Raw genomic sequence first — 27,004 nt, 5'->3', positions numbered from 1 at the left:
AAACTTTGTGATAATATTATTCCACACTAAAATTCATGCTATGTAACTCAGATTGCTTAGAGTGTTTTGAGTTCCAGTTTTGTCAGACTCACTTGTAGAACTCTTAAGATTTGGAATAAGATCTGTCAGGCTAAGAAATCATCTGAGCAGCCTAAAACACAGAATTTCTGACACATTAATCATAAGATTTTTTAAAGATTTTTTACATTTTATTATTATTATTATTATCCTTTCATGATACAGTTCCATATTCCCTTATCCCCTCCCCATTCCCTCCCCCCATCTCGATCTTCTATATCATTACTGACATATAGTTCTTCATACTCAGTCCTATGTCCATCATTGCGGGCATAAACAATGGCAGAGAGTCCAGAATCCTATTGTCAAGATATAGTAAACAGTTTCATTATAAGTCCATCTTTGTCAGGAAGCAGAAATGCATACTATACTGCATCCTCACATCTGGATGTTAATCTCCATTTCACATCCCCTTAAATAAAACTGCACATCCCCTTAAATAAAATACTATACATCCCCTTAAACAAAATGTCATGATACAAAATCAACAATAGAAAGAAAAATCGAAATTTACAATGCCATGAAGTTAAATAACATGTTACTAGATATGACAGTCTCCATTACACAGCTACTATACATCCCCTTAAATGAAGATCTTTTGCAATGTTCTGATATCTCTGTTTCATAAAAAGATATAGTCATCACTTTTCTTTGAATGTTTCTGTCCAGCTACAATTTCAAACCCTTTTTCACAGATATCACTACTGGGAAGGGAAAAGCAACATGATTCATTGTGAAGATCAGGACTCTAGGAAAGGGACTTAGATTTAAATTGTTGTTTGGACGATCATTAGGTTTAGTGCCTTGGTAAGTTGTTTAACCCTCTTTGGCCTTTGTTTTCTCATCTATGAAAAGGATTTATCAGCTATGTCTAAATGATGTGGAGGGGAAATACACAAAATATCTAACATAATTTCTGGCATATAGAAATATTTTACTATATGACAATTTTTTTAGTAAATATCAACTTAAATCTTCCATTTAAAGTAGGATTGTTGAAGAAAATGAGAAAAATGAGTTGATCTAAATGACTGATTAGATACAATTTAATAAGTAATGCAATCTGTCTTTTTATGCTGAAATTTGCTATGTTTTCAATAATTGAATGATGATAATCTCAATAATTTGACTACTAAAGTATGAGGAAAATACTGTTAGACTGTGTCAAGATATAGTTAAGTCATTAGTTGGTTAGTTGATTGGCTGATAAGGCCTGAATAAGAGGCAAAATATTAAGGAAATGTGAACAATCAATAGAATCATCCTGTAACTATTTAGAAATTCTCAAGTAGCAAATGTAATGATATGTAGGAGTTAGTGTGACAAAGAAAAAAGTATGAATCCAGAAAAAAGTTATAGTACTTTATGACTTTAGGTACCCAGAGAAAGCTGGCTATTTCTCTTTCCATTTTTTTAAATGGGTATATTTTGTTGTATCCCTGAGGTCCTTCTTTTACTGTCTCAAATCTTACATTATTCTAAAGCATATCAGTTCTGGAAATAAAACTGCTAAAATACTAAGTATTTTTAAAACTAGTGGTAGGTAAGTTATGAATTGATATAATTTTAGATGTCCATTAACTGTACTTTAGGCATTTAAGGCTTTTTTTTTAAAAATAAAACTATGAGTAAAACTGGTGTATTCTATAAGTTACTAATTTATTTTATTAGCAAAGATATGGTAGCACTACTAATTTTTATAAGCTTTACAGGTTTATCTACATAAGAAAATTTGACCAAGAAACATTTAAAAAGTTTTAAAGTATGATGTCAATACTATATTGGCTCAGTAAATATGGTTTTACTCTTTGCTTCTATCAATTCACAGGGTTTTTCAAGAACTAGAGTCATTCAGAATTTATAAAAGGAAATAAAATTTCTTGCCTGACATTTAAAAGGCTAGTGGATATCATATTTTTATTATGACCTTATTAGAAAAAAAGTGACATAGTGTCCTATTTGAAATGAACTCATAATAAAAGTATTTATAGTCATAATTTTGAGGAAAGCTAAAATAATTTTTATTTTCCACTGGAGCTCTATATAGAGAAAATGAAATATATCACCAAGGCAGTAAATGGTTTTCTGAGTGCCCCTCTCTTCACAGACAAAGCTATTTATTCATGCAGGTACACAGTTACATCTGCTCCCAGAGTACAAACAGTACATCAATCCAATAAATATGTTTTGTTCATGTAACAAGTATTTAGAGAATACCCACTAAGTATTTGTCATGCTGGAAGAATGGGAATACAATAAGTAATCTATCCTCATTGAGGAAGATCATTGGTTAAAGGTCTGATCATTAATATTGAGAAACGGGATATATGTTTCATTTCTATCCAACATTAAAACTTGTTCTAAATTCCTGTTTGCCCAGATTTCCTTCCCAATTCATCTTGGAGATTTGGGTTCTCCCCTATTTTCTGTCTCATTGTCCTTTGCCCTCCATGTACCTTTTCAGTAAAAATAATGGCTCCCCTTTTGCTAGCAGGATGATCCCTGAACTGTGATTTTCATCCCATCTCACAGAACTCTTTTGTAAAGTAGAAAAGAACATGGCATTATATCATAGTGGATAGATGCACTGTGTTCTGTTGGAATCCACAGACTCCCAGGCTTCATGTCTTTTTCTGGTATCCTTTACCTTGTATCTATTCTGTCAATAACTTGATTCTGATACCTGTCATTTCAAGAGAGTAGCTGCTTGATGCCAGTTCTGCTGAACAGAGATGGGAGGAAGGGATTTGATGAATCATGGAATATCAGTCCAGAAATAGTGTCAGTAGGGGGGAAAGGTTAACCCAATCTTGCTCATTTGTGTAGGAAAAAAAAAAAAAAAAAAACAGGATAGAGCAAAATGCAGAGCTTCTAGGACTTAACAACCTAAAACTGGCCATTGTAACAACACAAAACACCTTGAAATTTTAATGGTATTAATACAAATAACTGTACTTTCTTTTAAGAATTCCATTTACCTGTCAGTGTGACAGGTAAGAGTAAGAGACCATCACAATTTCATTGCCCTCATGTAAAAGCTCTGTAGGAGCATTCTAAGTTGTCCAGATTCTTACTGTAGCGTACACTTCTTCCTCGTCATAGAACCTGAATTTCTTTCCTGTCTTCCTTCTCTCTGTGTTATTCTTTTATACTGTCATAATCTTAGGGAATCATGGAGCAGACCATGCTTTAAATCTATTTGCCCGCCATTTGCCTCATTAAACTAATAGACACTTTGGCCTTAGTGCTCTCATCTGATATTTGAAAGTTTCAACCATGTTCCTGCATGGGGGACTACCATTTGCCAGATGACTGTCCACCCATTAAATCCTACTTATCTTCCAGACCTTACCTTATATTCTTTTATCTTTTATTAAAGATTATGTATTCTTGTATACACAATCCTGTTATTTCATATTTCTACTTTTCACAAATCACAATTACACACTTGTTCATGTTTTTATTTTCTCTGTGGTTCTCTCTTGACTAGACTGGAGCTAATAGAGGGAAAAGACTGTTTTCCTTAATTTTCTATTTGAAATATCTGAAACATTGGAGACAATGATTTATTTAAAATCAATATTCTTTTCCAACCCAATGAAATAAGATACTCCATGTCATTTTTTATATTGCACATTTTTAACGAAGTTTCATAGAGGAGATTCAAATTCATATCTTTGTTACACACCTTATAATGTTTAATTTAAAATTGCTAATAATTTAAAAATTACTAATAGTTGTGTATTTCTAATTATACAGACACGTATTCATAAGCCCCTAAAAGAGAATCTTTAGAAATAATATAGAATTTGATTGTATGAATCATATCAGTCATCTGTAATTATAGAAAACTCTTTGCCTGCCCAACGCTATTGCCAGGATGTTATTTTAAAACATTAGCCCTCTTTATTCCTATGAATCAAAGACATACTCACTATGAAGAGTTATGAGTTTGAGAAATTTGTCCTTTATAAAACCTTTGTGTAATTCTTATTTTATGGGAGAAATGTGGATTTGCAAAGGAAACAATCACAAATAAAATTTTGCAAATCGAATGATATTTAAATATTTATTGGGCTCAAACTTAAAAAAACACATAAGCATCTTTATAAAATATCAGAGAAATCATCGCTTTCTCTCACTGTTTACCCATTATTTCATCTGAATGTTTGTACATAAGATTTTCTTAGATCAGATTACTTGATTATAGCTGCCTGAAAGATCTGTCTTATTTAGTGTATCTATATTTCCCCAAAGGCAATTTGAGGATGCACACGGGATCAAGATTTAGAAAATGTAGTCCTGGGTTTTCTATTTATTGGAATAGTAATCTTAGTCGATTTAGATAATCTGTCCTGAACTTTATATTCTCAAATTTGAAATGAGGATAATACTACTGGCTTATCAATACTTTGTGTACAGGATTATTATACAGAAGAGAATTAGTTTATATATTTGAAAAATATAAAGTAGTATATATGTGGAAAGGATACATGTAATTATTGAAAAACAGAAATCATAGTGTAAGCTGGATTTTTAAAAATTATCATTAGCTTATTCTGTGGTAGAGAAAATTGGGATTGTGTCCATACAGTGTTAGAATTAATTTTATACTAATTTTAATGACACAGGCAAATTGCCCTGTCATGTCTGAACATCCACATAAATTTGAATGTAGGGTGATTGGACAGCAATTGGTATTCACCATGGAGTTTTACTTAGAGTGGCAGAACAGCATACTATTTCAAAATATAGCTTTTAACATTACTCAGATTCTTATTGGAATCCTAGTTTGGCCAGTTATTATTTCTGTTGATTGGGCAAAATGTATTCAGGTAAAGTTTCCTTGTATATAAAATAAAGTAATTAATAATAATAATAATAATTCTTCAGTAGCACTGTTGTGTAGCTGAATTGTTATATTTGCTATCTCCACAGATATTTAGTGAGAGCATACTATGTGCCAGGTATTATTTTGAATAGTACAGAGTGAAGAGTCAGATTGTTAATACACACACACACACACACACACACACAATAAACTTCCCATAGAAGTACTAAGTTTTTTCAAAAGTATGTAAGTGGTAAATAGAATGACAAGTAAACCGAGGCAGAGGACTACTTCAGAGAATGGGAAAGAAAACTGTAGAAGACCTGCTTTGTAAAAATCTTCACAAAAGTCACAGCATGGTAGCCTAGTAGCTAAAGTCCTTGCACACACTGAGATCCCATATGGGCGCCAGTTCTAAATCCGGGAGCCCTGCTTCCCATCTACCTTTCTGCCTGTGGCCTGGGAACGCAGTCGAGCAGGGCCCAAAGCCTTGGGACCCTGCACACACGTGGGAATCCCGGAAGAGGCTGCTTTTTCCTGGCTTTGGATTGGCGCAGCTCTGGTTGTTGCAGCCATTTGGGGAGTGAATCAGCGAACAGAAGATCTTCCTCTCTGTCTCTCCTCCTCTCTGTATATATGACTTTCCAATTTAAAAAAATTTAAAAATCTTAACAAAGAACATTTCAAATGAAGGGAAGAGCTAGTGCAAACATACACATAGCCCTTAGTGTCACAGTTGCAAATATATACCTGTAATAAAATGGTCTAGATGTTTTTTTTCTGCTTGCTCCTGGTCCTCTTTCATTTCCTCTTTTCTGTCTGGGCACCTGACACTTAAGTATAGATTTCATTTTGAGGTGCTTAATTCCATTACACAATTGCCATTCTGAGTGTCAAGTTTCTATTTGTACAGTCATGGTGATAGGGGTTTCCTTTGGCTTCAGTGAACCATATCATCTTCCATATTTGTAGGTGTTTATTAGTAAGAGACAAAATCAAATGTTTTAACGTTTTTCCCTTTGTGGTTTTGAAACTAGCACCAGATTTGAATCCCTGTGAAAATAACTCCCACATTTCATACTTCTATTCTAATACTCCTACTCACTCATATCCACTTCAAGCTAAATTATTCAGTTCTCTGAACTAGCATTTTAAAAACAACAGTTCTTGTGATAAATTGGTTTGACAGTAAATGAATAAATTTTTAGAATTTGGAAGTTTATTTACACATTATGTAAACATAAGTAAAAAATTCCAAGAAAATGTCTGCTCTCTGGAGTCATTCCAAGCATAAATCATTCTCCTTCTGTGCTCTCTGCACAATGGATAGTATACCACAATCTCAGTTGTCATTTTTAGGAAAGTGAAGATTTTTCTTGATTCTTGTTTTCACCTAAATCTCAAACAACTCCAGTTCCTTTTCCGTTTTCTATAATCCATCCTTTATTTACCATTTCTATTGACAATGGTCTTTCTTATATTTTTCTTAATCCTTTTCTGGTTTTCTCAAAAAATTTCATTTGTTTTCTTCTATTCTCCTATTCTATACATATTTTTTGGTTGGCTGACGCCTTCCTTTAAAATACATATGCATTAGTGTATGTGTGTGTGCATTAGTATGTGTGTTGAAGGTCTGAACAAAATCCTATTGCCTGCTGCCCTCATATTGAAAGTGTTTTCTGTTCACCAGCTATGGTGATTTTTCACAACAGAAAATGTTAAAAAATGTAGAACCTCAGAATGTATGCCGGAACTACTGAATTGCAATCTATATTTTAATATGATTTTTATTCCTTTTGTATCTCTAGTTGATTTTACACATTGAAGTTTGAGAAGCAGTCCTCCAAGGGAAAGCCTGCGTTTCTTGGCCTGGCACATATGACCTTTTTTGGTCTAAGTTTTATCTAAATTTTCCATGTTATATTCTTATCCCCTTCCTGCCTTAGTCAATTATTGGGGATTATGTTGGGCTCCTCCAATAGTCTAAACTACGTTCAATTATTTATTTTTACCTACTTTTCTTTGAGTCCAGAAAGCCTCTCATTTGCCTATCCTAGCAACTTCTTTTTTTTTTTTTTTTTTTTTTTTGGACAATCTTTACATAGTTTTAGGGCACAAAGGGTCAAGGGCTACAGGAAAGTGGGTAAGACTATTGTTTCCACATTAATGCTTTTTTTTTCTGTATCTGGGGCAAAGGGGGAAATAAAGGGAGAAGCCCCATCCAGCCTCCCACCCATCCCAGGTCCCTGATATGGGGCATGCTCCTATGGTCCTGCTCAAGTGGTTTTGCTAATTTAATGGTTATGAATTGGTGCCAGTCTCACCATTCCAAGCACAATGAATTTGCTGCAGAATCTGCTGGTTGACATAGTCCACCTTAGAGTCTCCATTTGCCCGGATTTTCACTGTCAACACATGACTGGGTTAGTTGATTGATTTGTTCTGTCCTCTGTTGAGGTACCAGGGGTCCTCTGCAGGTTCCGAAGGACTGTTCCTGGATATGCTGTCTACTGCTCCATCTGAGCCTCTGAGGAGGCTCAGCTTTGACACATGCACTCCCTGGTCAGACCATGGAACCTGCACTGCTCTTCGTGGTTGGGGTTCTGAGTCTGGCAGTTCGATTGGGGAGACTCCTAAAGAAACTTTGATCTGATCCTGGACCAGATTCTTATGTATACTTGCCAGTACAGGGCCCGGCACAGTCCGTCGCCCCAATCAGCTGGTGGTTGCAATTGCTGGGTCAGCTCTGTTTCCAGCCCTGTCTTCCATATGAGCCAATGGGAGTTGCAGTCCAGCCTGATTCTGCCCAACACACACTCGGTCCTCACATAAGCCAGTGGGAGCTTCAGACTAGTCGGAGTGACCCACAATAACCCCCACCAGGCCTGACCCCTACCCTGGTTCCCATGCTTGCCCATATGAACCGCAGACTTATTCAGTCTGTCCCACATCCCATTCAGCTCTTCTAATGTCAGTAGGCATTGAAGGCTAGTGCAACCCAACCGGACCCACTATTCAGCCCACATACGTGCTGGTGGGTGCTGTTCTGTCCAGCCATGTCTGCTCTATTCCTGGTTTTCATGCTCTCCTGTGGTACTGGTAACCCAAGAGGGAGATGCCCACTATTTCCCTCCTGGGCCGACTCCTGGGTCATGCACTTTACAGTTGGTTCTGCAGTTTAACTTGGCAGAATTAGACCCCAGTACCAGCCTCTGCCATCTGATGGATGCTGCGGCAACACCCAACCAACCCTCACCCATTCTGATTTATGCTTGCACCAGTCGGAACTGTCAGCCAGCCTGGCTCTTCCCTGATTCAGCTCACATGAGATTCACAGGTGTTGTAGCCCTGCCTGGTCTGGTCTGCCCCCATCCTGACTCATGCTCTCCAGTGGTCGAGGTGTTCCAGCAGGCAGGGTCTCCACATTCCCCCCACCAGCTTTACCCCCTCCCTCCCTGGTTCTCACATGTGCTGGTTGGGTGCTGCAGCCCAGTCTGGCATGGCCCACCTCACCTCGGTATTTACCAGCGGGTGTTGTAGCTTGGCCCAGCCCAGTCCACCCCCACTTACAGCTGGTGGAGGTTACAATCTAGCTCAGCCTAGCATGAACCCAATCCCAGCCATAATGTGCACTGGTATGTGTTGTGACCATACCTGGCCTGACCCTCACTATTCTGGTACTTGAATTTATCAGCAGGTGATGTGAACTGGTTCAGCCTGGTCTGCCTCCGACCTATGCCAAATGTATGCCAGTGGTTACCTTTTCCTAGCCGGGTCTGGGCTGCTCCTTATCTTACACTCACCTGCAGGGACCGTGTCCTGTCAGAGGAGTCTGACAACTTCTTTATTACAGTTCCTTGTCAGCTTTATGATTCAACTCAAATGCGTATTCCTCTGAAGATACTTACCTTGATACCATGCTATTAGACTAAGACAGTTGTGCCGTAGGTGCTCAGTTAACTTTGTCTATCTTTGTAATAGCCTTACCTATTTGCACGATTAATCTTTATACATGTCTTTCTCTAACTAGAATGTAAAATCTATGGGTGCCACTTGTCATATATATGTGTACATATAATGATATCTGCATTTAAATATTTAGATATGAATATACACATACACATATTCACATGTACATTAATGTTATTGTAATGGATATTTTACAATAAATGATCTTTGCACTTTGATCGATAGACTGTTCAGTTGAGACATAGGCAAAGTGAAGAACTTATGTGTGAACATTTGGTGGACATAAAGACTGAAATGCAATCTTAAGAGTAATATACAAAAACAGAAAATAAAACATAAATGCCAAGCAGTAATGTTAACAGAGGCACATATTTAATAAACCACTTATTATGATTATAATTTAAGTTTGTTAAAGTATAAACACACTTAAAAATCAACTGCCAATTTTATTTAAAAAAAGAGCTAAATTAGTCATATCAGGTTTCTAGTTTGATCAAAGAACGAAAATTCATGTCCTTTTAACTTCTCAGTGATTTATTGTGCCATGACCTTTAGTCTATTTTTAAAATTAATTTGGTTTTACATAATTTGATTTTAAACAATATATTTAGTGTAAACATATAATAATGCTAAAATACTTAATTATTAGTTTGTTCACAATAAAAACAAAAGAATGTCAGAAAGATGTGCATAAAACTTGAAATGATCATAAAGCAGATAAACAATAAATTATTTTTATTACTACAGCAGGAGGCATTATATTGCACTCAGCTTTCAGGTTATAAGCCTGTCTAGGAAGAGATTGTTTAGTTTCCTGCTATTTTTGTTTTTCACATTGGTTTCCAATTCAGAGAACAAAATGTATCAGTGCCATTGAATGGCCTTACATTAAGTAACCTCTAAAAGGAACTTTAAAAAATGATCATGTTGATTATTACTTGGAATTTGTCCAAATAGCCACATAGACAGCAGCACTGTATAAAAAAAGGCTTGGATTGGATGTTGGGTTATTCTGTGGTTGAGATGCACCTTAATGTTTTAGGGACTTTCAGTAGTTGCTTTAAAACTATTCTGAGACATCTGGCTAGAAATGATTGAATACACAAGCAAAGCACTTTCCCCAACATCCTTATAGCTAACCCATGAAGATCATTCCGTCACGTTAAAAATGTACAACAGGACCCTTTGTGGTAGTCTTGTGGCTAATGTTCTTAACTTGCACACACTGGGATCCCATATAGCTGCTGGTTCTAATCCTGGCAGCCCTGTTTCCCATCCAGCTCTCTGCTTGTGGCCTGGGAAAGCAGTCGAGGATGGCCCAAAGCTGTGGGACTCTGCACCTGCTTGGGAGACTCTGAAGAAGCTCCTGACTGCTGACTTCAGATCGACGCAGCTCTGGCTCTTACAGCCATTTGGGAGAGTGACTCAGTGGATGGAGGATCTTCCTCTTTGTCTCTCCTCATCTTTATATATCTGACTTTCTAATAAAAAAAATCTTTTAAAAATGCGCAACAGTGAAATTTCAAGATAAGCATATCATTTATTTTCCTCATCAACAAGAAATTTAGTGTAAATATGGAAGCAGTTCACAAAGTCTTAAACAGTTTCAAATGTACCCCTCATATTTCATGCTCTTACAAAGGGTTATATGCTTTATTATTGTATTTATAAACTCTTACAATGAAATACATCAGTTTTTTTTTCAAATAGGTTTAATTAGAAAATTGAGATGGCATTTGGATATTTATAAGAAAAAAGTATTTAAAAAACCATTTGCAATAGAAATCATAGGTGAAAGGTTACATTTGTAGCAAAGTAAGTTCTACCTCCCTTGGTCTTTGTTACTATTCTCTTAGAATCTCAAGTTATAGCACTTTCTTGTTTGTCCTTTAAAATAAAACTATCCTGAATTAATACACATGTAATTTACTCAGCCATCTGAGGTTCTATTTAAATCGAGCACGGAGCTAATTGCTAGTTCTTCCTGGCTGACTACTTGATGTTGGCTGTGGTACCTGATCTAAAACAGTCTGCACATTCTTTCATTGACTAGCACTTGTCCAAAAATACATATTTATAGATGTCAGTAAGACAGGGCACATGCATAAAAATATCCATTTACTCCTTCTTTAGGTTTGTATTTTTGCCGGAATTTTAAGGATCTTAGAAAATTCTTTGATTAAAATTATAAATTGATGGCACTTCATGTGTAACTTTTTAAAGAAGTACTGTCTAATATTTATGCATCTTTTGAAATTCAAAAGGACAAATTTACATGGATTTAGTCTTTAATACCTTATGATTATATCTTTTCAAAAGCTCAACTTTTTAAACTCTTTGTTTTTTAGAAATATGACAATTGTCCCCTTATTAATGTAGTTAATTATACATTTCAGGAAGAATCAAGTTTCTAAATCTTTGTGTTTTTTTTTTCATTGTGTCTATGATAGTGGTGAAAATAAAAGTGAATTGCTGTGAGTGTTATTTCTCTTCACAAAGGATTGACCTTATTTATTGACCATAGGGTCTTAGAATTTCAAATAATTTTTTCGTTACTTGTTAATTGCTATTTCAAGAAAGGTTTTAGGCAAATGAATTTCAAGTGTTTGGTAATGGTGATGGGACAGGGAGGAAGTAGCTTATTTTACAAGTCATACTTCTGTGTATTTCCATAGAACTTTATAATTTATGATGCAAAGGGTAAGATCTACCAATGAGACTATTCCCTGACTGTAGTGATAGTGTCCAATCTTTCTGTCTTGCAAAGAGAAAAATCCTGATTTTCAGCTCATTTCTCCTTTCTCATCTTTAGTATGCAGTGTTAGGATGCAAAAATTAATTACATTTAAAGTATTTATTAAATTATGTGTTTTATTCTTGTGCTTAGAAGCTAAAATTAGCCCATTGCATCCAACTTTGCATAGTAATAATTCAACTTTGGAGATTCATAGCATTTCATAGAATATTGAGACATGTTTCTACAAAATGGTAATACCATATGACATCTCTTAGCAGTATTTACAGAGCAATGATTTCAAGTATGTTATTCTAGACTGTAGAGCCAAATCTGACTCTCAAACTTACTTGTCTAAAAATTTCTACAGTGTTTCAGGCATTCATTCAAGCTTTTCTATAGATTGAAAAAAAACTTGGAGGAGTTATAATGTACAATTCTTGACATTAAGTACTTTCATTTTTTTCTCATCTAATTTTCATTTTAACCCTGTGAGTCAAATCTGTTTTGTACTGAGAGGTGAGAATACAGACTCAGAGCTTTTTTTCATGGGAGAAAAATCCGTAATTACTAATGTGAGTAGTTAGATTATATAAGATATGTTTATCTTGCTACTATCATAGTTCATTCAAGGTCCTCAGCTATGCATTACATATATTATATAATTCTTTTGATATTCTTTTAAACAGGACATTATTCTCACCATTCTATAGAAAATGGGAACTGACAGAGACTAATAAATTTATCCAAAGTCATAGATCTAGAAATCAAACACTAACCTTGTAATAAGGTTCAATGAGTTACTGGCATATTAAACAATCCTTTAGAATTCTATGGGGTTAATGTGACCAAAGAATGAGTTAATACATATCAAGTGCCTAGGATATGACGGGTGCTCAGTAAATGCTGCTTCATTGTGTATCTGAGAAGTGACTTCTAAATCGAAGTCTAATATCCTCTCCCCACTGAGACTTTGAAATATCAACTCACAACAGTGGTTTCCATTCATAATCGTTAAACGTGGCCATTCAGATTTTATACCCACTCATCATAGTTAATTTGGATAAATAAGTGGTTAGATTGCTATTTTAACATGGAATGTTTAATCTTTTTTATGCACTAATTATCCATAGGCTGCACTTTGTTAACCTGGGGAAGTATTTTGATGGAGACACAGGGGATTTTGGAAAACATGAGGATGAGTCAGCACCATCATCACTGCCCACTAAGTTCCTTTTGTTCTCAGCACCCTATGGAGAATAGGTCAGCAACATTTTCTTCCGTTTGCAAAAAAGGCAAATGCATGACTCCCCTGCATGTTTCAGTCCTAGTAAGGTTTTCCTTAGACACAAATCAGGCCACCTTGTTTTAAACATCTTTTGAAAGGGGGAGAAAGCAAAAGAGTATGTCCAGAAAATGATTTACTCAATATTGAAGGGATTGAGAAATTATGCCCCAAACTGAATGAAAAAAAAAAGCAGAAACCATGAGTATGTTTTGCATATGTTCAATGCATTGAACAAAGTGAATTCATAGGGTATAGTAATAGAAGCTGCCTTAGTTGAAGCTTTCCATGATTTACTTAAAATGACCTAGTGTCCTTTAGTCTTTAGCTACATGCTGAGTGAAAATTTGTGTAATTCCATAACTTTTCATGATTTTTTAGTCTTGTAAAGGGAATAAAAAGCCATAAAAATCACCTTTAATCACATATATAGTTTCAGTTTAGCAATTTAAATTATCCAGTTCCAATATCAGTCAAAATTATGAATGCTTTTGAGAACAGATTCTCTCTTTCCTGCCATGGGAACTTCAGATATATGTTTTTAGGGTTTGGGAATCCTGTTGTCTTCTCTTTTCTTCTCTGTTTACTGGTTGATCATTGATCCTTCCAAGTTTGGAGCATGAGAGAGAAATAAAAGGAGAGCAGAATGTTTTTATATAATTGAGACTGTGATGCTTTTTACCCTCTGTGGCTGACATGTAATGATAATGATAATAATAAAAATGAAAACAAAGAAAACTACTGACATTTATGTAGTGCTAATTATGTATGAAGTTTTTTCTATATGCTTTGCTTATATTAAATCCTTTAATCTTCATAAAAGGCAAAGAGAAGTTAAGCATTTTGCTGAGAGGCACCCAGCTTTGGTGGATCTGAGATTTCAACCTGTGCAATTGTATTTTAGATTTTCTTTCCAACAGATAATTTCGGGTCTTTGGAAATTTCTTTTTCTGGGTCACTCTAATTAAATCTCCTATGTTATGGACAAATGTATTTCTTTAGTCCCAGGTTTAACAACAGTGTGTCCTTCAGAATGAGTAATCATAAAGATATGGTATGCTCCAGATCACATGGCTCTGGAATCTTTTTTTGCTTCAGGGGCTGAGTGTTCAGGCTGAACCAGGTGAATTCACCTTTGCCAGTTCACTAAACAGTTGCTGTGCTGTCTTGCTGGTCAAACATCTCAGATGAGAGGCAGATCTGAGAATACTGGCCTCTCGAAACAAAGAAAGTTTTATCAAATCTAGATGCTGCTGCAATGATGCTCTGTGACTAATTGTGAAAAGTGAGTCTTCTGAAATGCTCTCTAAAGAACTTCCCCCTCACTGGTGATGCCATCCTTGCTTACCTTCATTGTCAGTGTGGTTTATCATCCTGAAACTTGGTAATTTACCTTGTAAAAGTATACATGTAGAATAGTAACAGCTTTGAAATCTCATTTTACTATATATTTTGGTGTTGTAGGACTTCTACTGTAACATCCTATGCATACAATGGAGGTACTTCAGAAAATTTGTGTAAAATTGAAATAAAACATTATTTTAGCATACAAGCTTATGAAATCCATGCATGCCCTTTTTCACAAGATATTTCTGTAATTTTTCCAAAACCCTGTATTTCTATTTGTATTACAGTTTTATACCTGTCAAAATTTTATTTCACCTTTTTAAATATCATCCTCTGAAATTATATATAGTTTTATGTCAAATAAGGAAATTATTTGAATAAAAAACTGTTTTTGTCTCACAAAATAATTTTGTCCTTTGGTTAAGTCCTACTAATGTCCAGATTGAGGCATTTCTTAATCAAATTCATCAATGATTTAGTTAAGCACTATTAGGTATTGCCTTTAATTTTTAAGATCCAACTCTTTTCCCTTCACCTGCTAAAAGCATCACTATTAAGCCATTACTGACTCAACTTGCTAGAGTTCAATATTTTTGTTTAGCCTCCATTTCTTTACGTATTTTTTGACTCTAAAGAATATGAAAGATAAAATTAAAAAAAATACTGTTGCGTCCCATTTTATGTATTTCATATGAGCGATATTCCTTTAAAGATGCATGTTTATTAGCTTGTCATTCTCCTTTGAGAACTTCTTTAGAGGGGTAGTGATTAATAGCATTTCATTATTTCTAATGCAAAAGCTGAAAAACATTAATTGCTCAGTGTGTGTTTGATGACAAATAAATGAATGAATAAATGACCCTGATATTTTTTAAAAGATAGATTACTTGGAAAAGCAGTTAGAGGGAGAGAGAAAAAAAGAGGAGGGAGGAAGAGAGAGAGAGAGATTAGAGAGAGGGAGAGCAAGAGAGAGAGAATTTTCCATCCACATAATTCACTCTTCAGATGTCTACAACTAGTGGTCCAGGCTGAAGGCAGGAGATGGAAATTTCATCTAGGTGTCCATGTGGGGTGACAGAAGCCCAAATACTGTGGTCATCTTCTGTTGTCTCAGGCACTTTGGCAGGGAACTGAATTGGAAGTAGAGCAGCCAGGACTTAAATCGGCACTTGATAAGGGGTTCCTGATGCCTTAGACCATGACTTAACCTGTTGCACCACATTGCCAAACTGATCTTAGTACTTAAGCCTTTAACTTAACATGTTGTTATTCCCTAAAAGCTTAGTAGTTTGAGGAGATGAAGCATAAAAATTTAAATTTTTGTATCTATAAGATACTTAACATGTTACTTTCTATGTCATACAAATTTGATAAGTCAAAAATGTTTGAATGATTGATATATATATATATATACATATATATATGTCCTATCCCAAACTAGAAAAAACTATAAAAATTGTTTTACTGTGAACAGAACCACAGAATCCTTTATCTCTTATTCTACTTTCACAACATACTGTTTTGAATGAAGCATTTGGGCTAGTGTTTAATGTGGACACGATTGTTCTTATTCTGTCCCACGTAACTCTTCTTAGAGACTGAAATGGTTAACTGTCTATATAAGTGCTCTGTAAATTTCAAAGCACTATAATAGATATAGACTACTGATATACAAGAAGTTTTACATCATTTTGGGGATAGAAGTCTCTGCAAATATCTTTGAGTTTTCTTTGTTGAGTTTTTGTTGAGTTCTTTTTTGAGTGCTTCTATCTGCTCAAATTGTTTATAGTTCATATTTATGTACTAAAATTTTTCTGATTTTTTCAAGATATTCTAAAATGAGATACAAAGATATTAGAAAAGTAAGTTGTGACAATGAGAAACTTGGGAATATTTCTCTATTAAAAAAAAACAAACCCACTGATAGTTTTCTCTTTTCAAAAAAAAAATTATTTATTTGAAAGGAACAGCTACAGATCTAGGAGATCTAGAGATCCTCTACTGCTGATTTTTTTTTTCAAAAATATGTACAATGAGCAGTGCTGGCAAAGACTAAAGCCAAGACCCAGGAGCTTCGTGGCAATGTCACATGTGGGTGCTGGAGGCACGAGTACTTGAGGTCATCCTAACCCACTAGGCTATAAAGTGGCTTCAACATTCGTCTCTTGGTAGGATGTGTTTTTTTATTTTTATTAATTATTTTGCATTATGTGACAGTTTCATAGGCTCTGGGAATTCCCCCATCCCTCCCCCCCTCCCCTCCCCCCTGGTGGATTCCTCCACCTTGATGCAGCATTACAGTTCAAATTCAATCAAGATTCTTTCCTTGCAAACGTATACCAAGCATGGAGTCCAGCTACTTATTGTCCAGATGGGTTGAATAGTTTCTTGGGGAGACCATTTCTGGTCCTAAGTTAGAGCTGGTAGAATATCATCCCAGTCAATTAAGAGTCCCAATATAACATCAACAGCAATTTGCAATATTATGGAATTGACATGGTTTTGAGTAACCAGTATGTTAAAAAAAAAAAAAAAAAGCAAGTCCTAACCACAACCTATGATTAGCTCATTGACATCTCAATTTTAGTTTATATACAGGACCGGACCGGCTGCTATATACCTTAAAATGGCTATAGGGTACCATTCAGCTGTCTCATGTCTATTTCATTTTAGTATTTAGCCATTTGTTGTGTTGAAGTATAATTTTGTTGATCTTGGCAGATTTTAGGTTAATCTAGACTGGCTTGTAACTCTAACAAGATATTTGTCGACATTTAAGGTGCAGAACATTTTTTTTGGGGGGGGGGGTGTGCAGGAAAATCCCCAACACCATGGTGAGCAGTAACTAATCTTTGTATCCCACCCAGCGAGGCATGAGCCAATCCACGCCAGCTCTTTCCTGTCAGATTTCAAGCTTTACTTTCTGTTGTTTGTCTATTTGTTTTAAGTTTTTTTTAGTTTGTATGATTGTTTGTTTGCTGTGAGGGGTTTTCGAAGCGATCCAATGGTCATTGCGAGGGAGGGCGGGGGTCCAGAGGTGGAGCCAGGCTCGGACCAGAGAAAGCTCTCCTCCCTGGTCCCGAAGGCGTTTTTAAGGACCAACTTTGCAAATCCCTGATACTGATCGAATCATTAATCAATGGTGTATGGGTGTACATATTCTGAGCATGTGACTATGAGAGAAGCAGAAGTAAAAACTTTCTTTTGGGGGAATTTATTACCACCTGCTATCATACGTCCTTGCTTAGAGAGTTGAATTGCCCTTGGGGAAATTCTAATGCCCCTATTAATTTTTGGAATAAAAATTCACTGAGTCATGAAGGTGTCCTTTTCCCTAGTGCTCTGGCCAGTCTGTTTGGATTTCTAAGGATGGGGAATGTGCTAAGTAGGGAGTACCTTCAAATCTAGCATTACACAGTAGATAGTCTAAATGTTAAGAAAAAGATACTAGGAGAAAATAATAAGACAAGGAATTTAAAAAAAAATCTCTAAACTTCTTTACTTTACCTTCTGTGATAATTTTGACCCATGGTAGATCTAGTGTTGGAAGTAAATGGTTAGATAAAATATGAGGTTGAGGTCTCAAATACCCATACTTTATTGTAAGACTATTTTGATATCATCTGATGTAGTGTTTCTCCATCTTTGCTGACACTCAAATTCACAGGGTGAATAACAATCCCCTATTATAGGGAATTTGGATAATAGCAATTTGCTTTCGACATTCTTTATGTCCCAATATGACTCAACAGTACTTATAAGTAATTAGTATTGGAGTATTTCCTTTGATAGAAGGAACACTAGATTCTTTAAAGGATTGTGAAATTTGGAAAAGACTCATGAGTTTATTTGGCCCTCTTTCTACCCACATGCAATCATGGATCTAGTACAACCCCCGTATTTTCAAATGAGAAAAATGAGATTGAAAGTGTTGAAGAAACTTTCCTGAAGTTTCTGAAATAAATTAATGGGAACACTATATTAAAATCCAAGTCTCAATTTTCTATTTAATTGCTTTTTTCTGATCAATCACTGTGGAGTAAAAAATAATTGTTTACATGGCATCTGTTTTCCATAGATCCTTTTATTTGTCTGACTCTATGTAATCATGTTTTAAACCTGGTTGGCTGCAACATTGATCGGCAGGCTCTAGGGTCAACAACTAGGTAATACTATATTGAAAGATAGACTTACATAGATTTTCACCTTTCTTTGCATGCTGCCCTGTGTCTGTAGAAGCTCAAAAAACATTTTTTAAAATTTATTCTCCCATCACATGTTATGAGTATTTATATTCATCCACTTAAGCACAGGATAATTACTGATTTATAACATATAAATATAAATCAGACTTATTATTATTGTTATTAATACTAGCAATAATTATGAATCCTCACCATTAGCAGTTTATTATCAGTTTTTGTAATTAGAAATCATAATAACTAGCATTTTAGTAATGTTTTCAAATTTCAAAAAGCTTAGCATGTATGTAGCTAAATTGCATTTGACTTAAAGTATCAAAATAGGGAAGCAAATTTTCTTGTGTTTACTGTTAAAAACCTTGGAAATTGTGATAATGATGTGAAGCAAATCTATACATATTATCCAACAACAGTTCTGTGAATTAGACCAGATGTGACTGGCAAGAGTATCTTATAGCTACAAGAAATGGGCAAACTTAGCTCAAGGCTGTAGTCATCTGACAATGGATAATTGCACTTGTGTACTCTGCTGGTACTACATGTCAAATTTTGATTTGAACAAGAAAATTGAGCATGGAGATTGATGATTTAAGTTATCTTCATGGTGACTTTATCAATAATCACTCATATAGCTCTCCAGAGCTAAGTGATGCCTTAAAATAGTTCAGCAAGATAAATGTTACTCTAAAAAGCTTATCAATCATACATACATACAAAAAAATGAAGCATGATAGGTGTGCTGAATTCATCACTTTATTTAGTTAAATCAAAAATGTTGAGTTCATTGATAAGGTTAGTACTAATAGAATGATTATATGCCTGAAGCCTCATTAAATAGCTATAAAATTAAAAAAAACAAGGCAGCAGCTTGCTGTAAAGGAAAAAAATATGTAGGGGTAGCAAATTCAATCAGATTCTTATTGAATCCCAGTTATCCTGCTTTCTAATATGGTGACTTTTAGGAAGTCGCTTAATCTGTTCAGGCCTTAGCTTTTTCTCCTGTAAAGTGGTCATAATAATATTTCTATCTATGTTTGTTGTGAGGAATGATGATAATCTAATGGATTCAGAATATTTTCTGACATATTTAGTAGCAGAGTAAACCACAGCTGTGGTATTTGTGGTGATTACTAACATTGTTAGTATGCCTCTGTTTTTACTGAATGTGTAATGAAAGAAATAAAAGATAAAAATGTTTTATTGGAATCCTCTGTGTTTTCAGAACTAATCAGTTGTCATTATTACGAGAAGAACAGACATATATTGTTAGTTAAAGGGAAGTATTTCAGTCTTTGTCAAAGGCCAATTACACATTAATTTTCACAAATTATAACAAAAGAAAAGGTTAACCAAAAATACAGTTCTCATGTAGAAAGAAATGTTTAGCAAATAGCTTAGAATGTCAGACTTCTGGCTCCTTGACTAAATTGGATTCACCTCTTCTTACAATTTCTTATGTGACAAGAAAGGTCTTCAAGAGCTATCCTGTTAAACTCCGTGTTTTGGAGTTCAGTAAAATACTATAGAGAGAATTTCCACCCCAAGTATACAGTTGGGAAGGGGAAAAAGTAAATGAACCTTTCAATCCTTGATTCAAGTGGTCTTACAGGATTGCAGCATGTGTCAGTGTTGTCTGAACCTGGGTTAAGAGAATTCTTAATGGTTCCTCTTAGAGCCTGGAAAACCAGCTGCTGAGGAAGCCTTGTGCCAGAAATCTAATCTTTAGGGTAAGAAAAAGAGAAGAATGGTTTCTCTATATTATTATATTATTTCTTATGTTGATGATAATAATACAAGAAATAATTTTCTAAGTATTCTACAGTATCTGCAAATATGGTAATAAACGTATTTCAGAAATTATATATTGCTACATATATTATATAGAATATAACATGACTTTTACTTATTTACAGCAAAATCAAGGCAAATGCCCAGCCCAGAATTGTTCAGTGGAAGCCCCTGGTTGGATGCCTGTTCACCACTGTACTGTAAGTTTGATTATTTCAAGATTGGCTAGATTGAAGGAGAAATGTTTTGTATTTTGGAACAACTGCAGTGGCATGAGCTGGAATGCACCCTGAATTTTTATAGTAAGGCAAACCTTTTCAAAGAAGAAAAATGTCTTTTCAGAAAGCTCTATATTATTTAAAAAAAAAAAGGCTGTGATTAGGGATTTCATGGAAGTTTTTGGGGTCTGGGAAACTTGCACAGGATTTCTCTAAAGGATTATTGATGAGTTATATTTTATTATACTTACACATATACTTATGAATACATGCATATTTGGCAATAATTGATTTGATTTTGGATGCCTTACAGAAGGTTGCATTCCTTTGCTTATGGTTGTGTTGATTGCTAAATAGTGATGATTAAATATACTTGCAGTTTTCAAGTCTTCAAGTCTGCAATAATGGTCTCTATTTATGTAGAATCTTCCAGAGGAGAATATTCTGTTGCCTTAGAAATAAGCAGGTATTATGTCATTGTCCTTGTATTATGTATGGGAGACTTAAAGGCAGAGGGAGTAAGAATAGCACACCAGTTGTAGAGCTAGCAATAGATTTCAGAGATCTATCCCTTCTTTCAAGTATTCGTTCTATCACTCTGTGCTCTGAAGTAAATGTGGATGATTAGTATAATAGTTTCTTACATATGCATAATAGAAATGACAATGTTTCGACTGGGAATTGTATGTGCTGTAACTGATAATTTGCCCATTATGAAATAATTTGTATGTGATGGGGACAAGAAATTAGAGTTATCTTTTGGGTATTCCTCTCTCTCATTTGACCCTACTTGCAGACAATATAGAGGTGATATGTGGTGCTTCTTAAATAGCTTCATTCATGATTCATGTGCAAGTCATTGAAAGTGGCAGCTGGAAGGTTGTAGTAAAACATATGGCAATATTATAATGCAATAGACTCAAAGAAGTTGCTCTTCATTCAGATAATATAAAACATGAAATTATTTGGTTTTTGTTTATCTTTGAAAAGAAGGGAAGGTAAGGCCAATTTTGTCAAAGAGATGTTGATGCTAAATTTTAGAGGAATTTCTATTGTGTAGAGGCAGCTTAGACTTAATGAAGACTTGGGAAATGTTTTGTGAGCAGGTGGTCAGATGGGAGTGCATAATCAGAGACTCTTGACATCAGACAAAGAATGAATTCTAGTATCTTTGTTTTCATAAAAATTCCTTTTATTTTGTTTCTGATATTATTTCATAATTACTCATCCATTCATTTACTTCTTCCAGGAGATTATGTGCTCTTTGGTGTCCTAGTATAACTACATCTAGAAAAATTCAGGGTATGTGGAAAGACCTCCATGAGTGAAAATTCATTAAAGAATTTTCAATCTGTTGATTTGTTTATTAAGGTTCAGCAAATTGTTTTACAAGTCAATATTTTGTGGTGAAGAGAAAGAGTGATGCTATTTTATTCTCTTCGGCCGTTAGTTCTCATTTCTCACCTTTTTGGACCCTTTTCCTATAATAACAGTATCATAGGATATATTTTGAGAAATTCAGTTTTCTAGCTCGACAGCATTTCATAATCCCATTCGGTTATGTATGGCACTCTGACAATTTTTTGGAGCTATGTTCATGAAAAAGATAATGCTCATATTATTAGACATATCCATGTATAATACCAGTAAGAAATTCTGATTAGTAGTTGACCTCTTCTACACTCGCAATTTCAGACCAAAATAAAAGATCTTTGACATTTTATTTTGTACTGTCTTATTATAGGTAATTGCATTATTAGATTCCTGACTTCTGAATTAGTAGAAATAATTCACTCTTGTATTTAGATCCCTTGGGATCTGAGGATTAGCTCTTCCTGTTATAGAACATTGAAAAACTAAATAGATAATTACATTAAAACTCTTCCTGAAATCAGAAATTTAAATTGTTAGTATTAAAGTCTGAAAACTTATTTTTGCTACCAGAGGAGACCATGGAATTTAGATATTTCTGTTTCATTTCTGGCATGGCATTGGGAGCTACTGGTTTCAGGAATTTCCATTCTAATTGGTGCAAACATGTTCCCAAAGAGCTATGCAGCACATCAGTGTATACTTTCCCTTCAAGTTATAGCCCATCCACAGAAATGGATTCCTAATGAATATTCTGGAACTGTTTGTCCTTGGCCATGACTGACTGTAGGCCCCTGGCTATAAGTAACTGATGATTCTGGAACAGATATCTGCTTTCAATAGGGCATGTTTCCTATTATTTTGAAGTGTATGCAAAAGAGATAGTAAGATGATAATCATCAATATCTGTGATTAATAGTACTTAGGGAAAAAATGCAACTGTGAGTTCTTGATATCTTTAAAGCTGGCCTGACAGAAGGTCTAGAAAAAATTCATGGGACTCTGCTATGTAAAAACCATGCAGGGGCTTCAAAAAATTTATACCAAAATAAACTTATCTTTTAGGTCTGTTTTTTGAAGAATTTCACAAGTACTCTAGAATCTTCCTTTTGAGATTTTACTTAGATGTCTCTCATTCTGCAAAAAATTTCTCATAACCTATTGGTAATTTGTAATTTTTTTCAAGTTATTTAGATTTTATTTAATGTTGTTTTGACTTTCTTCTTTGAATACTTGCAATCAAAAACCAAAGAGAACTAGAAAAAAAAAAGAATACACCATGTTAGCAACATTTACTAAACATTTAGAAAACTGTAATTAGCATATGTATTTATATAACAAGAAAAAATGATATGTAAATCAATTATAGCATTAATTTTCATTTTCTCATGTCATGGGGAGTGGTGAAAATTGGAGCGTCATGTGTTTAAGAGGATAACTTTGTTATATCAAGTTCTCCAGTGACTGACGCAATTTATGGATACATTTACATATGTACACACACAATAAATAGTCTCTAGTATCTTTCTGCATTTTACTCAAGTTCAGTTGATCCTTTCCTACATTTCTATTTTCATTCCCATATCTTGCTCTTTGGTTCAGGCTTTATTACTTGTTTCAAAAAACAAAAGTCTTGGTGTTTCTGTGTGCATTTGATCTTAGCTTATTTTAAGTGAAGGGTTTTTATCATTTGTTTTCTTAAAAAGGCTTGAATCTCCAAATTGCTTTGCAAATGTCTGTCACCAGTTACATATTGTCTTGAAAATGACTCCTGTTATAATTTGTTCCTTCTGTTCCTGGATGTTCTTTCTTTTGGCACCATACACCTATGTAATAATGGGTTCAAGAGGTTTTGTTTTTCAGGATCTTTTCTTTTAGCTAGCACTATAATGTACAAATTCAAGTTCAAGCAGAAAATGATTTTCACTTTTAGTAGTTACATAAAACATTATTACAGTTCCTGAATTATTATAAATGAAATATTTTCCATAGTGACAAGTGTGGCAGTTTATTTGTCTCTCGTTATATAGCTACATTCAGTACCAGAACTATACTCTTTCTTATTCCTACAGTTTAAATAGAATTGGATTGCATGTCTCATTGATTTGTGTGACAATGTATGAACACAATAGTTTCTTGAGTTACTGTAAGCAGTTGATAAGATGTCCACAGGTTATGGGACTCAGGTGCAGAATAGCACATTTCTGAATATGTAGTGAAGTAGGTTAGGAATTATTTCTGGCATTTGGAAAAAGGAAGTCTTGAACTTGACCAGTTGCAAAAGAGACTATTACATTTTGAGATGTGTTCCTGGACCAATTAATACACCTATGGCCTGTACTTGGAATTGATTGTTTTGAGGAGCATTCTTTATGATTGGACATTAGAGAGAAATTGCTGTGATGTGTGATTTTTATTGTTTAGAGATATAAAATATGTATAAACATGTCTTAGCTAGAATTAACTGTTTTTCTGCAGATCTGCATATCCCCTTAGTTAGTGGGCATAATAATGATGATGACAAGAATTTTTAACAGCTAAGTTGAAAACAATCCTTGATATTAAAGAACTTATTAAATATATTACTATATCCAGATACAGTGGCCCTTTAATATCTATTGAGAATTGGTTCTAGAACTTTTTGTAGATACTAAAATCTTTGTATGCTCAAGGTCTTTGTATTAAATGGCAAGGTATTTGCACATCATTCTATGTATTTTAAGTCACCTCTAGAATAATTATAGTATCTAAAGAGTATAGGTGTTTTAGAAAGGGTTGCTGCATTATATTTTTTCGTGAAAATGGCAAGAAATACAATCTGAACATGCTCAGTAGAGGTGAATTTTTTTCTGAATATTTTTGACCTGTGGTTGGTTGAATATATGGTTGTCAAACACCATGAGTATTGAAGACAAACTGTTTCTCTTGTGTATAATATGAACTCAATCATGGAAAAGTGTTTTTCAACCATATAAGCATTTTCAAATTGAACTAGTTGTACTCTGAATATAACTACTCTCATTTACTCATTCAAGAGAGAGAATTACAGGGATGGGCAGTTTGTATGGTGGTTAAGACATGACTTACTGTGTTCACATCCCATATCTGAATGCCTGGGTTATAGTACCAGCTCTACTTCAGATTCCAGCTTCCTGAGTATGTGTACCCTGCCTGGGAGAGACCAGGTGATGGTTCAAGTTCTTGTAGTCCAATCTGGGCTGAATTCTGGGATCTTGGACTCCATCTGACCCTTTCCTGACTTGTAGGCATTGTGCCATATTCAAGAATCAATTGTCAATGAATGATCTCTCTTGGTCTATCTGTTTCTCAGGCTTTGATGTAAAATAAAAATAAATTAATAAAAATTTGTAAAGAGAGGCATTTGCTGACAACACTTAAGTTGCAATTGATCCTCAGATTTCTTAGTATACAGAAGGAAATAATATATGTAAAACACATACCTTCTATGTGTAATAATTATACTTGGTAATATTCAAAGAATCAGATTTTGGAGACAAAAAGTTGCAACATTTGATCACAAATAAGGGTGCAGCTAGAAATGAGATTTATGCTAAAAAATTAATTCTATCACTTACTAGCTGTATTGGACAATTTAATATCTTTGATTACACATATAAGATATTTGGGGATTTACATAAGAAACTGTTTGCTTGATAATTGCTCCACAGAAAGCAGAAAAAAGTTACAGAATTCCACATTGGAGCAGGATGGAGAGCAAAAGTACAGTACCCACCAATGCTGAAAATGACTTTTAATTTAGGAGTATTTATTATTTGGGATCAATAAATATTAAAGAATAAATAAATATTCCATTGTTCAAAAACCATTCAGACAGAAACAGATTGTTTCTATTAATATACAGTTAACACATTATTAATATAAATTCTTGAAGACTTTGAAATAAAAAATCTTGCAGCTCTTAAAATTCTGCTGACAAGCAGGAAATGTTGATGTAAACATGTCATGTTTACCAAGAGATGTTTGTATCCTGAGTAACCTACAGCCATTTTGGACAAAAGAAGTCAGGACTTCCTTTTCTTTTAAGAATATTTTAACATTTCCCTTCTGTGTCTCTCCATATTATTAATTTTTCTGTTTTGTGGCAATCAGTAACAGCAGCTTCTTCTCATAAAAGGCAAAGATGTTATTTTAAATTGTTAATTGTTTAGTTTGTTCTCCCACAGTTGGGATCATCTGTTTTAATTCAAACTAATTAATACATTGCATGGAAGCTGTTTTACAGTGGTCAAAATTTCCTTTCCTTCATTTTTGTAGCCCCTCTCCCATTTTTTTTCCAAAGTACATTGTGTAACTTAAATTTGTATATTTCTCACATGGATATCCATATCAGAGCACTCAAACACATCCATTCAGTGATAAAATAGTGTGTGGTTGTTCTCTGGATGTTTGCCGAGTTTCTATGAACATAGCACCTGCTGATAACTCTGCTGCTAGGAAATTAAACCTGAATATTGTCTTTCACAGACTTTTTATTTTTTTAGGGCAAGATTTTTATAGCATCAACAGTCCCCTCATAGAAGGACAAGTCAGGGCATTATTAGATGATCATAGCTTTAGGAAAATTACAGAAAATTGTAGAGTGTAGGATCTTAAATTGGTTGGCTCTGGGATTAGAGGGCATCTCACCAGATGGGTGGCAGTCATGGGGTTAGGAAAAAATCCAAAGGGGAATTATCTCACAAAAAGTACAATGCACTTTAAGAAATGTGAACTTTGTGGAATGGTTCTTCTTCCATTTTTGCTGTAGTCAGAGGCTCTGAATCAAGCAAAGTCAAGTAAAATGAGAATAATACAGTGGATTCAATTTTACATTTTCCTTTTTTCTGGATCTTACAATACTTTATACAGGATCTTAGTTCTCTGTCTTGTTTTCAAAGACTCTACTGGGAACTGTAGTTCTCAAACAAACAAAATATTATAATGTCTTTGAAAAAATGTCCAGAAACTTAACCCAGTATAATTGTGAAAAAGGACATTGGTTCATTGGAGGCATATATGTTGTATTCTCAATGAGCACCCATAAAATCTACAGATTGGATTATAACAGAAAATGGAGAAACATTTGCCCAAGCATGACCTGGGTGCAAGCCCTGACGTTGCTGGCTAGCTTGGAGAAGTATAGTGGAGGAAAAGTAACTA

At 34.6% G+C, this 27,004-nt stretch overlaps 1 protein-coding gene across 1 annotated transcript in view; it reads left to right on the top strand.

Moving 5' to 3' along the window:
• Window positions 1–27,004, top strand: part of LOC131479996 (disks large homolog 1-like) — a 979,279-nt gene that overhangs the window by 337,467 nt on the left and 614,808 nt on the right. Inside the window, exon 5 of the mRNA XM_058662300.1 lies at window positions 20,360–20,434. Coding sequence (XP_058518283.1) covers window positions 20,360–20,434 — 75 coding nt within the window. The remainder of the gene's footprint in view (window positions 1–20,359; window positions 20,435–27,004) is intronic.

Source organism: Ochotona princeps, chromosome 4 (assembly GCF_030435755.1).
Source record: "Ochotona princeps isolate mOchPri1 chromosome 4, mOchPri1.hap1, whole genome shotgun sequence".
Classification (NCBI taxonomy): Eukaryota; Metazoa; Chordata; class Mammalia; order Lagomorpha; family Ochotonidae; genus Ochotona; species Ochotona princeps.
The sequence above is the reverse complement of the archived record's forward strand: the minus strand, read 5'-3'. Positions and strand labels throughout refer to the sequence as shown.